Source organism: Acipenser ruthenus, chromosome 31 (assembly GCF_902713425.1).
Source record: "Acipenser ruthenus chromosome 31, fAciRut3.2 maternal haplotype, whole genome shotgun sequence".
Lineage (NCBI taxonomy): Eukaryota > Metazoa > Chordata > Actinopteri > Acipenseriformes > Acipenseridae > Acipenser > Acipenser ruthenus.
In genome coordinates, this window is record NC_081219.1 from 6,768,786 (window position 1) to 6,781,129 (window position 12,344).

General features: G+C 39.9%; 1 protein-coding gene across 1 annotated transcript; it reads right to left on the bottom strand.

Moving 5' to 3' along the window:
* Positions 1-2,030: 2,030 nt before the first annotated feature.
* Positions 2,031-5,683, bottom strand: LOC117396761 (bublin coiled-coil protein-like). The gene is made up of 2 exons (XM_033994940.3): positions 5,011-5,683; positions 2,031-4,230 (listed from the first exon to the last, which is right to left on the bottom strand). Exons 1-2 carry the CDS (start codon positions 5,198-5,200, stop codon positions 4,013-4,015), a joined length of 408 nt encoding a protein of 135 aa, XP_033850831.3. The 5' UTR covers positions 5,201-5,683; the 3' UTR covers positions 2,031-4,012.
* Positions 5,684-12,344: the final 6,661 nt, after the last annotated feature.

Below are 12,344 nucleotides of genomic sequence, written 5' to 3' on the forward strand. Positions count from 1 at the left end.
GGCAACAGTGTATCTGGTGGAATGAGCCTTAAGACCTGCTGCAGGCTCCCTTCCAGCCAACCTATATGGTTATTTGAATGCTTTGACATGCTGGAAAACGGTAATAGTGCATTGAGACATGTCAATTACTATCATTCTTGCATTGAGATCAAAAGTGCATGAAAATATAGCTGTATTTTTGTAAAGTTGATACGGTTTTGCAGCCTGAAGTGGGTATGTATGTGTTGAATTGTACATGTATATCCATTATTACTGCACCGGTGGACCATGATGATGGATGTCTCTTGTGTCATCTGGAAAGAGTTGCATGTTCTATGTCTTACCTGATGATGGCGGTCTGCGGCTGCTTGTGTGGGGGTGGGAATGGCGAGTCAGGGTTAAAAATCCTAACGCCACATTTCCTTGCTTTTGTGGTAATGAGGTCAACCCTAACTGCTGCATTAACATAGTTTTTTGCAATGAATTTCCTTGCATTTTGAGGACTGTTTTTATTTTCATTATAAACTCCACCTCATCTGTGGAGGTGTTTCATACATGACTGCTGCATTTCACCACATTGTATTAGACATGTTAATGCAAAGAGTGCAAACTCAGTAATTCAAGCAAAATAGTCCAACAATGTGGATCGTTTGTATCTACATATTCTTTGGAATATGTGATGCATAATTGTAAGATAGGAAATGACGTGTCTCTTAAGGTGGGTTCACACTAGACAACATAAGTGACTTAATGTAACTCAATAGCCCTTTATGTCAGCATAAACAACAGGTTTTAATGGACAAGACATAAGTTTAATTTCACAAGGTCTCAAAATGCCTAATGTTTTGTCCATAAAAATCTGTTTAATTATTATCTATTAATGAAACATTCATAATGCAATCTTCATTAACAGTAAAAAAAAATCATGAACATGAAACATAAATGTAAATAATTGTTTTTACAATTGAGAGCAAGGATTTAACTTCACTAAACTTGGAACATTTTTAAGCGCTTCTATAAAATGTAATGTTAGACTGCAGTTACAATGTATTTTTTCAGCAGTGGGAGTTACACTGCAGTTCCAATGGAATTTTACTACATTGTGGTGTTAAACTGCAGTTACAATGATTATTTCAGTCTAGTGTAAAACTGCAGTTACAGTGTCATTTTATTACAGTCCAGTGTTAATCTGTAGTTACAATGTGAGTATATTAAATGTAATCTTAAACTGCACTTACAATGTGATACATGGTACGTTAGGCAGCACTGAGTGAGTGTCCAATTGAAAGGGGTTTGACGTTTCACTTGTATTTATTGCTGCCCTCACATTAAGTGGCGCTCCGCAGACTGTGTACAGTATATATTTAAATACTCATTCGTCTTGTATTACTGACTGACACTTTTGGTATGCATTCTGGGAGCTGTAGTTCAAACAGAAGCGCCTGTCTATATGATTGTATTGTTTACAAGCTCCCCCAGGACTACAGATCCCAGTCGCCTGACGTCACTTACACACAGTTTTGCTGACCCAATCAGCAAACCGCTCGTGTAACTTGCTGAGAGGATGCTAGCCTGTTATCTTTTTATTATTACTAACTCAGGAACAATTACATCTTTTTTCACCAAACCTTTGAAAGGCCCTACCTCAGCACAGACCATGTGTACCTTACCCGGTTTGGTGCAGAAATTCACTACAATTCACTAAAAAAAGGATATCTAGATCTCAAAAACCGCACAAGGTGGCATCATGAAACTCTCCACGCTTTCACAACATTGCAGGTCAGTGGAACATGCAAATCTGTGGGCAAAGTTATTGAAGTGCAAAGTTAGGGGTTTAACATTGAGCACCCAACTGAATGAGTGAGTGAGTGAGAGAGAGAGAGAGAGAGAGATCTAGCCGGCTCAAGCACTGTGTTTAAGGCTCCCACACATCTTACTGAATTCCGTGCTGTGTGACCTTTTGCTTAGATGGAAGGGATATGGGAAAATGCATTCACATTTAAAATCTAATACAATTAGCTTAGGAAGTTTAACTTGACAGTTTTCAGAAATGCACAAACAAAATATGTTTTAATATACCATTGAAAACTCAAGGCAATGGATATGGAGTCATACCCCTTGAGTTATGAGCCTCCAGTTATTACAATGTCACACATCATCAGATAATGTATTTGTGTTAAAACTAATTACAACACATCTGTCCTCTGCCAGGCAATAAATCAATCTTACAAACAGATCAGAATAATCTTTGTTCTAAACATAATAAAAAAGTTTGTCACAAGAAATCCCAGACAATATATTGCTTTATTACTATTTAAAACAGCATGCTTAGACATTTTCAGCACAAGGTAGAACCACTTTTATGTACATGTAAATGCCAGGTATTGTCTCACTACAGATATCCGTCTTAAAATTACACTTCATACTTGTATAAGATGTTTCAAAAGTCCTAGTCTTAACCCATTTAGTACCAAATTATTTTTTCTTTGAAAAAATCAGAACACATGCAGTATGTATGTAATTTGATACATTACATTTACACTTAACTTTTGCAGTTAATGAGGACTATGATTTTGTTTCTTTTGTTGCAGGTGAGGATCTAATGTACAGCGATGCCACACTATACTCCAAGGAAAAAATCTAGATCCCACAAAGTTAAAGTATCAATTTACTTTATTAAATACAATGTTTAAATAACAGATTAGTTTATATTGGCTGCCTTTCCTGTAATATACAAACATATTGAGGTTTGTAGTATCACATATTTGAGAAGGTTTCTCTTATAGCATAGTGTAAATGTACAGTATACAAAATGTAGATATTAATTAAGCATTTTAAAATATATATTCTCTACATGTAACCCTGGTATTATACAGGTATAATAGTTTTGAATTGAACAATTACTGAAGGTCTGAGACCCTCACACACAACTTCTAAGGGTTTTCACAGCAAAGGTAGGTCACTAGAAGACAGGCCTAGAGGGAGCTAGGGAACAGTTTAGCAGTCTAGTAAAGCCATCAATGTGGGTTATTTTACTGCCTCTTGTACCCAGGAAGGCCCCATACATATAGATTGTGATGGGGATTGGAATTAATAAACCCAGTCCTGGCTATCTGTGCCATGGAGAAAGATAAATAACTCCATAGAAAACATTTTGACTGTCATATAGTTCATGGAGTTGAATTTAGTGAATCTCCACTAGCTCACTTGGATGTTAATTCTGGTGTCTCCAGGGCTCGGTTTTGGGCTCACTGCTCTTTAACATCTACATGCTGCCCCTGGGTGAGCTCATCTGTAGACACAGTGTTCAGTTTCATTCATATGCAGATGACACACAACTATATCTGAAACTGAACACTAACATTTCTTCTGATACATTAGTGCTTACTGAGTGTCTTGCAGACACTGAATCTTGGATATCTGCGGTTCGTACCCTTCGATCCTCCCAGGCTGACCTGCTGGTAGTTCCTGATGTGAAATGGGCTGGTCTCAGTGGTTGTTCCTTTAGCTACCTGGCTCCTGTGCTATGGGATGACCTCTCCGTTGACATCAGGAACTGCCAGTAAGTCGATAGGTTAAAAAAGGTCTAAAGATTTATCTGTTCGGTCTCACATTTGGTTAAGGCCCTTGAGAAGCTTTTATAGCCAAATCTGGTTTTTGAGTTTATGTCCTGATTTTATGATTGGTTTGTTTATTTCTCTTTTAGATATTGTATTTGATAAGGCGCTATATATAAACTGAAGTAGTTGTTGTTGCAGGGTTAACGGTATTACTACCTGTAGATGCAGTACTAGCCACATCCTGGAATGTGAAGTTGCTGAACTAACAATGCATTTATTATATACTTGCTATTTTGTTTTCCTTTGGAAAGTATATTGGTATTTTCTGTCCCATGAACCTCAGGACCAAGTCTATAGTTTCTGACCTCTTTTCTGTTGTTGGAGCCTCACCCAGTTTCTACTTGAAGTCCTGCTCTCCCTCCCTGACTCCTCTAGTCCTTGGAGGTTGAGAGGTCAGCTTCATGGGCTCCTCCTCATTGCTCCTCCCTGCCCCCCAGCTCAGATGATGGTGGTGGGGGTGATGGCGGGGTCTGGGCCGGCCCCTCGCTCAGTTGTTGCCTGAACTCCTGCCTCGTCTGCCGGTTCGACTCCAGCAGCTCCTTCAGCTTGGTGTTGAGACTGTCGTTGCGCTCCTCCAGGTCGTCCAGGCATGAGTTGATCTGGTCCAGCATGGCGTTGATTGCTGCATACTCTTGAGAAGAGACAACGGGGTGAACGCACAGGAAATATGACAAACAATTGAGTGTTTTTAAACGTTATATATTATTATGTGTTTATTTAGCAGACAAATGTCTCTATCAGTTCATTCTAAAAATGTATAATACAAAAGAACATAATAAAGTTTACAAACGAGAAGAGGCCATTCCAAGTTTTATTTCGTTTTTTCAGGATGCAGCCGGTCAGCCTGTTTACTGCTCAGCCGCGTGATCCAAACTCCCCGGGCTGCAAACTGCCCAATCTGAACTAGATCCTGTCAGTTTCAGCAAGACTTCCAAGTCAGAAGCTCTTTGAATATTTACACAGCCGTACTGAAATGCTGTTATGTTTAGGCACTGTGTGACACTTGTACAGGAGGTCGCACAAACATTAATAAAATTAAATTAATATAATGGCGATACAAACATGTACGTTAAAACAAAACACGAATTAAAATATGTACGAGTATGTATGATTTTATAAGGCCTAAGCAACCCCTATTTGGTAAATAATTGATTATTATGTCGGGTATGTAACTGATTCATTTGAGGAACCCTGTAAAGTAAATCGGCGCATGTCAGAATTCTAGCTGTCATAATGACAAATCTGCGGTCAGATGACTGACAGTCCTTCGCTTTGGCTCTTCTATATTTCTGAACAAAAGCAATAAATATAAATAAGGTCTAACCCATAAACCATCATATTACAACAGCGAATATTATATCAAGAAAGAAAACTAACATTTAGATTTATAAACCACATGGAAAGTATTTACCTTCTTCGCCAAACTCCTCCTCTTCGTCTATTCCTATGGAAACGTTGGGATCTCCATTTGGTCCAGACATGTTTTCCAAATGTAATAATAAATGTTCAGATAAAACAGCAGCCCTGACCGCCGGTGTTTGAAATCCAGTTAATCCAGTGCAGTTGGTCGAATCATAATCTACAATCCCGCCAATCAACATCAATTTATATTTGAAACGAGTAACAACTATCGTAACAGCTGATAAACACACGCATTATTACATCTGTATCCCAAACGAGTGCTACCGCAGTTTGAACGGGTATAAATGATCAGCTGATGCTAGGTTGACACAGGGGGTGGGTTCACGTACGCCTGTCCAAAATCCCATCTGCGTGAACTCATCCGGAAAAGACGTCACCAGGTCACGCATCTCCCGAGCGCAGATTCTGCGCAGATCGCGCATCTCCTGACAGGTCCTGCGCTGGAGCAGCCGCGGCTCAAAACAATACACGAGCGCTGGCTGACAAAGAAGTGTGCAGGCAACCAGAGACAATCCTCACTCCATGTGCTACTGCCACCTAGTCAGGGGGTGTGAATCGCCTTCCAGTCATGTCATTAATTGTCTTATGAATGATTTGTAATACAAATTAAAATTATTTGACTTTTTCCACACAGTTATTTTACTTTTCAAATAGTCAGATATTTATTCTAAAGGTTTAAACATGTAATTATTATTATTATTATTATTTATTATTATTATTATTAATAATAATAATAATAATAATGCTGCCCCTTATAATACTCATTAATTTGTCTCATCACAAAACATACGTTTATATTATCTCTTTATAGCAGGGACTGTTTCTTCTATACATTTTCTGATCATGGTGTAAATTGCTGGTGGAGCGCAAAGGGAACTTCGACTGCATCCTCTTCTTCTGCGATTAGAATTTCTCTCAGCACCACCTCCATTTTGGTTCTGCTCAGAACTGTTGTTCATCTACCAAAGCTGTCCGCGCTGCGTCTGCACAGACCGTGACGTTACGCGCAGACTCCCGTCTGCAATCTAGCCGGCAAAAAAGTGTCGTGAGCGCACCCACAGTAAATTCACGCAGTAGGTAAGGAAGTGAGAGGGGCTAGCGTCCCTGCAGCTAAATAACCTTTGAGGAATGTAAACACTGGGTTGTCAACGAGGCCTGTTTACGTTAAAGTAGAATCATAGGAGACTAAACTTATGAATAATGTAATAAACAGCGGTTAAAAGCTGGTTCTACAAATTCACAGCGATGTTTTAACAGACAAACATAAGCACATAGCCTACCATTGTTAAAAACACACACACACGACTACTGTAATAGAACTGTTGTGCAACTTTTTTTTTGTTACTGCAAATAATGAATCTTTTAACATACAAAACAAACAACAACGTATCCACGTGTGTGTTAGTTGTAGAGAAGGCAGTCAATGTCGAAAATGTTTTCTCTGTTTGGAAGTCTGCTCAACATGGAGATGCGTGGCTCCTGTAACAACACTCTTACCCTCCATCCCCGTGTTTGAGGTGCGCCGCCAGGTGGTTTAGCGCGATGCTGCACCTGAGAAGCCCTCTGTGTCAAATGAAATCGGGGCTCACAAGAAGAATCATGCCAGTAGATGTGCCTGCCTTTATAGGCCAGGCTCAGGAGGCATGTCTGATCGTGACGTCAGGATAAAGTGGGATTCCAAGGATTCTTGTGAGACAAAAAAAAAAAAACTGTGCAAAATTCTTGTGCATTAGCAGGACTGATCTACAAGCTCCAAAACTAAGCATTGTAATTTGGTAAGTCTATGTGGATATTGTGTTTCCGTTTCCTGGAGAAAGGTATTAGACGTTTGCTGGGGTTTTGAAGAAATAAACTTATTTTTTCGGTTATGGTACAGGAGCAGCAAGCAACAACATCGCTTCCATAAGTGTATGTGTTCATTGTGAAGATCCGTCTGTTTCTTGTGGTCGGTACTGGTGGAGCGGCTTGCTGTATGCTTTCTGGTTTATCGTGTTTTTGACCGATATGTACAACATTTTCAAAACAATGTATTATGTATAGCAGTGGGTTTACCAGTAGTTCATGCATCGAAGCTATATTAATGTAACATAGAGGTCGGCACTGGTACCCGAAAACTGGGTACCTGTCAGGTTTTAAATTGACGACATGACCCGGTCCAATTTTACTACCAGGGTATCGATTTATTAATTTGAGAATATATGTAATCGATTATTTATTTATTTTTCTCAGTAATTTATAACACAAGCCAGTAAAATGGGAGGCACTAGGACCCAGTGAAAAGGTAGCCTGCCTGCCTTGGTTTGCAATGCATTATGAGGCGCTCTAGTAAAGGTGCAAACAAAATTAAATCAGTCTGAGCTAACAACAGTTCGCAGTCGGAGATTGTCATGCTACTTAAATACAGCCTGACGTATATGGAAGGCAATCTGGGTCAAAAACGTGTTTTGTTAGTACACGTTTCAAATAAATTACTACGTGCTGTACTGTATGGAAGGCCATCTGGGTCAAAAACGCATTGTGTCGTACAAGTTTCAAATATTTGGTACAGCAAATGTATGCTTGCAGCGCAGAAGAAAGTCTCTCGCCGCCATATATGCAAAATTCCTTATTTTAAATTGATGTCTTCTTGTCTAAATAATTCACCTAAGGTTATTGGCTACTGTGCCAATTACGTTGTACGTAAGAAGCTTTTACAAGTGAATACGTTGTCATGACAAGACACTAATGTAAAATGACTATCCACCAACGTAGGAAATACGTAGCTTGTGTCATTTTTTTAGAACACGTACCAATTAAAATTGGAACACGTAGTCATTTCTGTACTCTGATTGGTCCAAATGATTTGCATTTTCGATCCAGATGGCCTTCCATAGACTTGAGCTCCACTACGCGCGTGTGGCTGCGACGTCACTCAGAGAGCATGGTACTGTTTAAGTGCCAGGCTAGTCATGCAGAGCTAACGCAGCATGACTAGCGGTCCGCGCAATGAACACCCAGAAACAAAAGAAAGAAAGACACATTTCATATTATTGCATGCCCTGACTGCACACCACTGATGTATAGCCTTAAACAATAGTACCTTTGCATTGGTAGAACCAGGCACATGATCAGCTGGAAACAACTGTGCCACAGACTTACACAGGTTAGCAGCTGGAAACCAAACCGATACTGTTTTCCAATTACTATACTTTAAGAAAATAATTACAAACAATAAAACCATCCCTTTTGCTTACTCTGAAGTTAACACCATAAAGTATAACTTTTACTTTCTTCAGAACACAGTTTATTTGCAGGTTATGTACCGGCGCTGCTGAAACTGTTTAATGAGAACAGCGAAAGCTGTCCAAACTTGTGAAGAATTACTGAAAATGTAAAGTGATATTCAGGGCCCACTGTAGATGAGGAACAATGGCAAATTCATATTTCAGTTTTTTTTCTTTCAGAAAAATTGAAAGGCTAAAAATGGTAATGTAAGTGTTTTTTCAAACTGTCAGGCAAACCCATCAATAATTCCCTACCTCCTTACAGAACCCCACAATGTCCTTGAGGGAAGAGTTAAAGGTCGACGATAATTTGGCCCTGATGAAGGAACTGGAGGATCGCCTGAAAAGCCAGATCGATAAACTGGAGCACCTCCGTCTTTCTGCCTCAGAGGTGAAAGACAACATCACATCCGTATGTACTGTATGGCCCTACTTATATTTGTTTATATTGGACTTGTATGAACACAGTGGTCTATATTTTCTACTGCAGTATAGGTAAATAGGCCCTTCATAAATGTATGACATGGGCTATTTGCCCGCATTGGATCACACTATATATATATATATATATATATATATATATATATATATATATATATATACAGTTTATCAATTGAAAACTGTTTAATTCTTGCCTGTCAGTCAAAAATATACCGGATCTGGGATCCAGTGTGATCCGGCACAAATGAACCCCTGCATTATCCTTAACTTTAAAGATTCAGTGGTAGATTTTAAATGTCTTACAGAGGTATTATCTTGGTGTAGTATTTAACAATATAATTTTTGCAGGGGCTCCCGAGTGGCGCATTCAGTAAAAACACTCGTGTAGAGTGCAGGATGCGCCCTATAGTTTGGACGTCGTCAGTTCGAGTCCAGGCTATTCCTTTGCCAACCGAGGACAGCGGGCGGCGCACAACTGGCCAAGCGCCGCCCGGGAGGGATGGTTAGGTCGGCCAGGGTGTTCTCGGCTCACTGTGCACCAGCGACCCCTGTAGTCTGGCCGGGCGCCTGCGGGCTTGCCTGTAAGCTACCCAGAGCTACGTTGTCCTCCGACGCTTTAGCTCTGGGTGGCTGCATGGTGAGTCTGCAGTGTGAAAAAAAGCGGTCAGCTGACGGCACACGCTTCGGAGGACAGCGTGTGTTCGTCTTCACCCTCCCGAGTCAGCGCTGGGGTGGTAGCGGTGAGCTGAGCCTAAAAATAATTGGACACTATTAAATTGGGGAGAGAACTAAAAAAAATAATAGTAATAATAATAATTAGCGACTACTAAATTATTATTATTTTTTTAAACCAAAAAAAAAAATTTTTTTTTGAGGCAATCCGATTACGATCAATATTGCGAGGTGATCGCATATTATTATCGAAAATAGGGCCTATTTGCAACTCATTTAAAATCTGTTATAAAGTCTGAGTAAAACTGAAGAAACTGCTTAGTCTCGTAGACAGACATTTGCCTTTAAGAATGATGGAGTTTACTGTTCAGTTTGCCTTTAAGAGAATGTAGATAGTACAGTAAATTAGGCAGAGCGCCTGACGTAGTTTGTATTAGGTGAAATACAACCACTTGTTTGTTATTCACACCAGTGTTCAAGCCTGGTCAATATATAACAAGGTGCTTCTAGAGTTTTAGTTTTAGTGGTGTTACGATCGTCATTTGTGTTGCTATTAAATATAATGCTATTAAGCCTGCGCCACTTAAGCCAAGTAAGTAAACAACTATGTCTATACTGTACTTGCAAATCTCTCATTTTATCCTTTGAATTTCAGGCTCTGTCTCCCAGCAGTGAATCTGGGTTTGATTTTATTCAGCAGAACAATGCAGACCTGAAGCTGTCAATCGCAGACCATCTGGACTGGCTGGCCAGGCTGAACGAGAGAATGGAGACCCTCCAAATGGACACCGCTGTCTTCATCCAGGTGGGCATGTTGATGGCAATGACAGGGCAAGCAGCCTTTCTGTGTGCAACCAGACTAATCCCAGGGTTAAAAGAAAAGCTGTGAAAAATGATTGAGGGGACTGAATCTGTTTAGCTAGCTAACCCTAACCAATACTTTAAGCACAGCAGTGAAACCAGGACTCGAGGTCCTGCATCGGGTCGGTTACCCACGGGTGACCTACAAAAGCAGGTCCGGTTCGGGTCGGAATGTTAACTTTTTCGTGGTTTGCAGTTTGGGTGCGTGTAAAAAAAAAAAAAAAGGAATTTTTGGGTCAGGTCTGAATTTGAATCACCTGAGCATGCTCGTCTGCGACACTTTCCCATATAACGTATTAGAAGGTCAATGTCACACAGCGACAGCGTGGGAGACGTACAGTCGTGGAAAAGTACACAGCAGTTTAGAAGCGGTAAGGAGAAATTACATCTTTAACTGCTTTAATCAGAAAATACATGAATTGGGAAATTACTGCATCTACAATTCTAACAGCTGCGTGTCTTTTTCTGATAACAAGCTGAATCTCAGAGCAGCTGATTCAAATTCGACACCGTTCTGAGACAGGGGGGCGGGGCGGAACTACAAGCACCAGCAGGCACTTTTTTACACAGAGAATTGTGAGGGTCTGGAACCAACTCCCCAGTAATATTGTTGAAGCTGACACCCTGGGATCCTTCAAGAAGCTGCTTGATGAGATTCATGAATCAATAAACTACTAACAACCAAATGAGCAAGATGGGCCGAATGGCCTCCTCTTGTTTGTAAACTTTCTTTTGTTCTTCTGTTCTTATTTATTTCCTGCACCAAAGCAGGAGGTGATTATGGAGGAGTCATCTGACTAAGCAGTGTTCTCGGTTTGTATTGCCTCTTGTTTGATAAGTCCTTTTATCACGTCTGCTTGTTGATATTAAAAATGCCTGTGGACGAGGTGAAACAAAAGATAGCGCAGGGTTTATGTCATGTGGTGGATAATAGTTCACAAGGTAAATCAGAAGTGTGGAATTATTTTGGAATCACAGCGAATGAAAATATTGGACATGTGATTTGTTGCTTATAAAATCTGTCATCATGTTTTTGTGAACGACAGCCACAAAACTGGTACATCATCTCTGCAAAAGCACAGTTGTAGCTCCCTTTCAACTGTTTGCATGAAAGGACTGTTTGCTCTGTATAGCCTATTGTATAAACTCAACCTGTGGAGAATGGTAGAGACATCTGTGTGTGAATATGAGAGCATGAGAGAATCAGTCGACGCAGACAGCAGGTAAAGGACAAACACTTGCAGGTTCGGGTCAGGTTGCAGGTCTTATTAAAGCGGGGCGGGTCGGGTCGCAGGTAAGAAGACGGTGTTGCAGCGGGTTGCGGGTCGTAAAAAACAGACCCGCGCAGGACTCGAGGACACAGTTGTAAATTAAGTGGAGACAGAACAGAGGGTAGGAGAGTGGTGAGGGTTTGGAATGGGTCACCTAGACATGTTGTTGATGCGGAATCACTGGGATGCTGTAAGATCTGACTTGACAACATTTTGAGATCAATCGGCTACTAGGAACCGGACGAGCATAGGTCTTCTTATGTTCTTATCTTTTTTATGTTCTTTTAGAAGGACTTGGAGAACTTCATTCTTTCCTAGCTGTGTTATGTTATGCCTGTCTTATAGCATTTGACGTATCTGAGAAAACCTCTGCTCAGATGTTGAAAACATGCACACACATGCACTGCTGTCTGTGAGTAGTCCTGATACCTCACCCTTTGTGGTTTAGGCTTCGAATGAGTACTTATTCAGATCAGGTTCCCGACTCCAAGCACTACTACAATTATTATTATTATTATTATTATTATTATTATTATTATTTATTATTATTATTATTATTATTATTATTATTATTATTATTATTATTATTATTATTATTATTATTATTGCTTTTTAAAATAAAATTAAACGTGTGAATAAAATGCGTGTAAAATAGCAATTCAAGAGAATTACAGAATGTATTATTAGCTGTAAGTCCCTTGAATAGCTTCAGTACTCTCTTCACTGGCCCCATCATCTTTGAACTGCAGGTATCAAATTCCACCAATGATTGTTTGCTGAACAGTGTTCTTTTCTGTGGAAATATTTATTTGCCA

Excerpts from the sequence above, each read along its gene's own strand:
- LOC117396761 (XM_033994940.3), bottom strand. The coding sequence starts at position 5,200 with ATGTTGATTGGCGGGATTGTAGATTATGATTCGACCAACTGCACTGGA. Across the intron at positions 4,231-5,010 it reads GGAGGAGTTTGGCGAAGAAG|AGTATGCAGCAATCAACGCC; the intron begins GTAAATACTTTC and ends TCTCTTCTCAAG.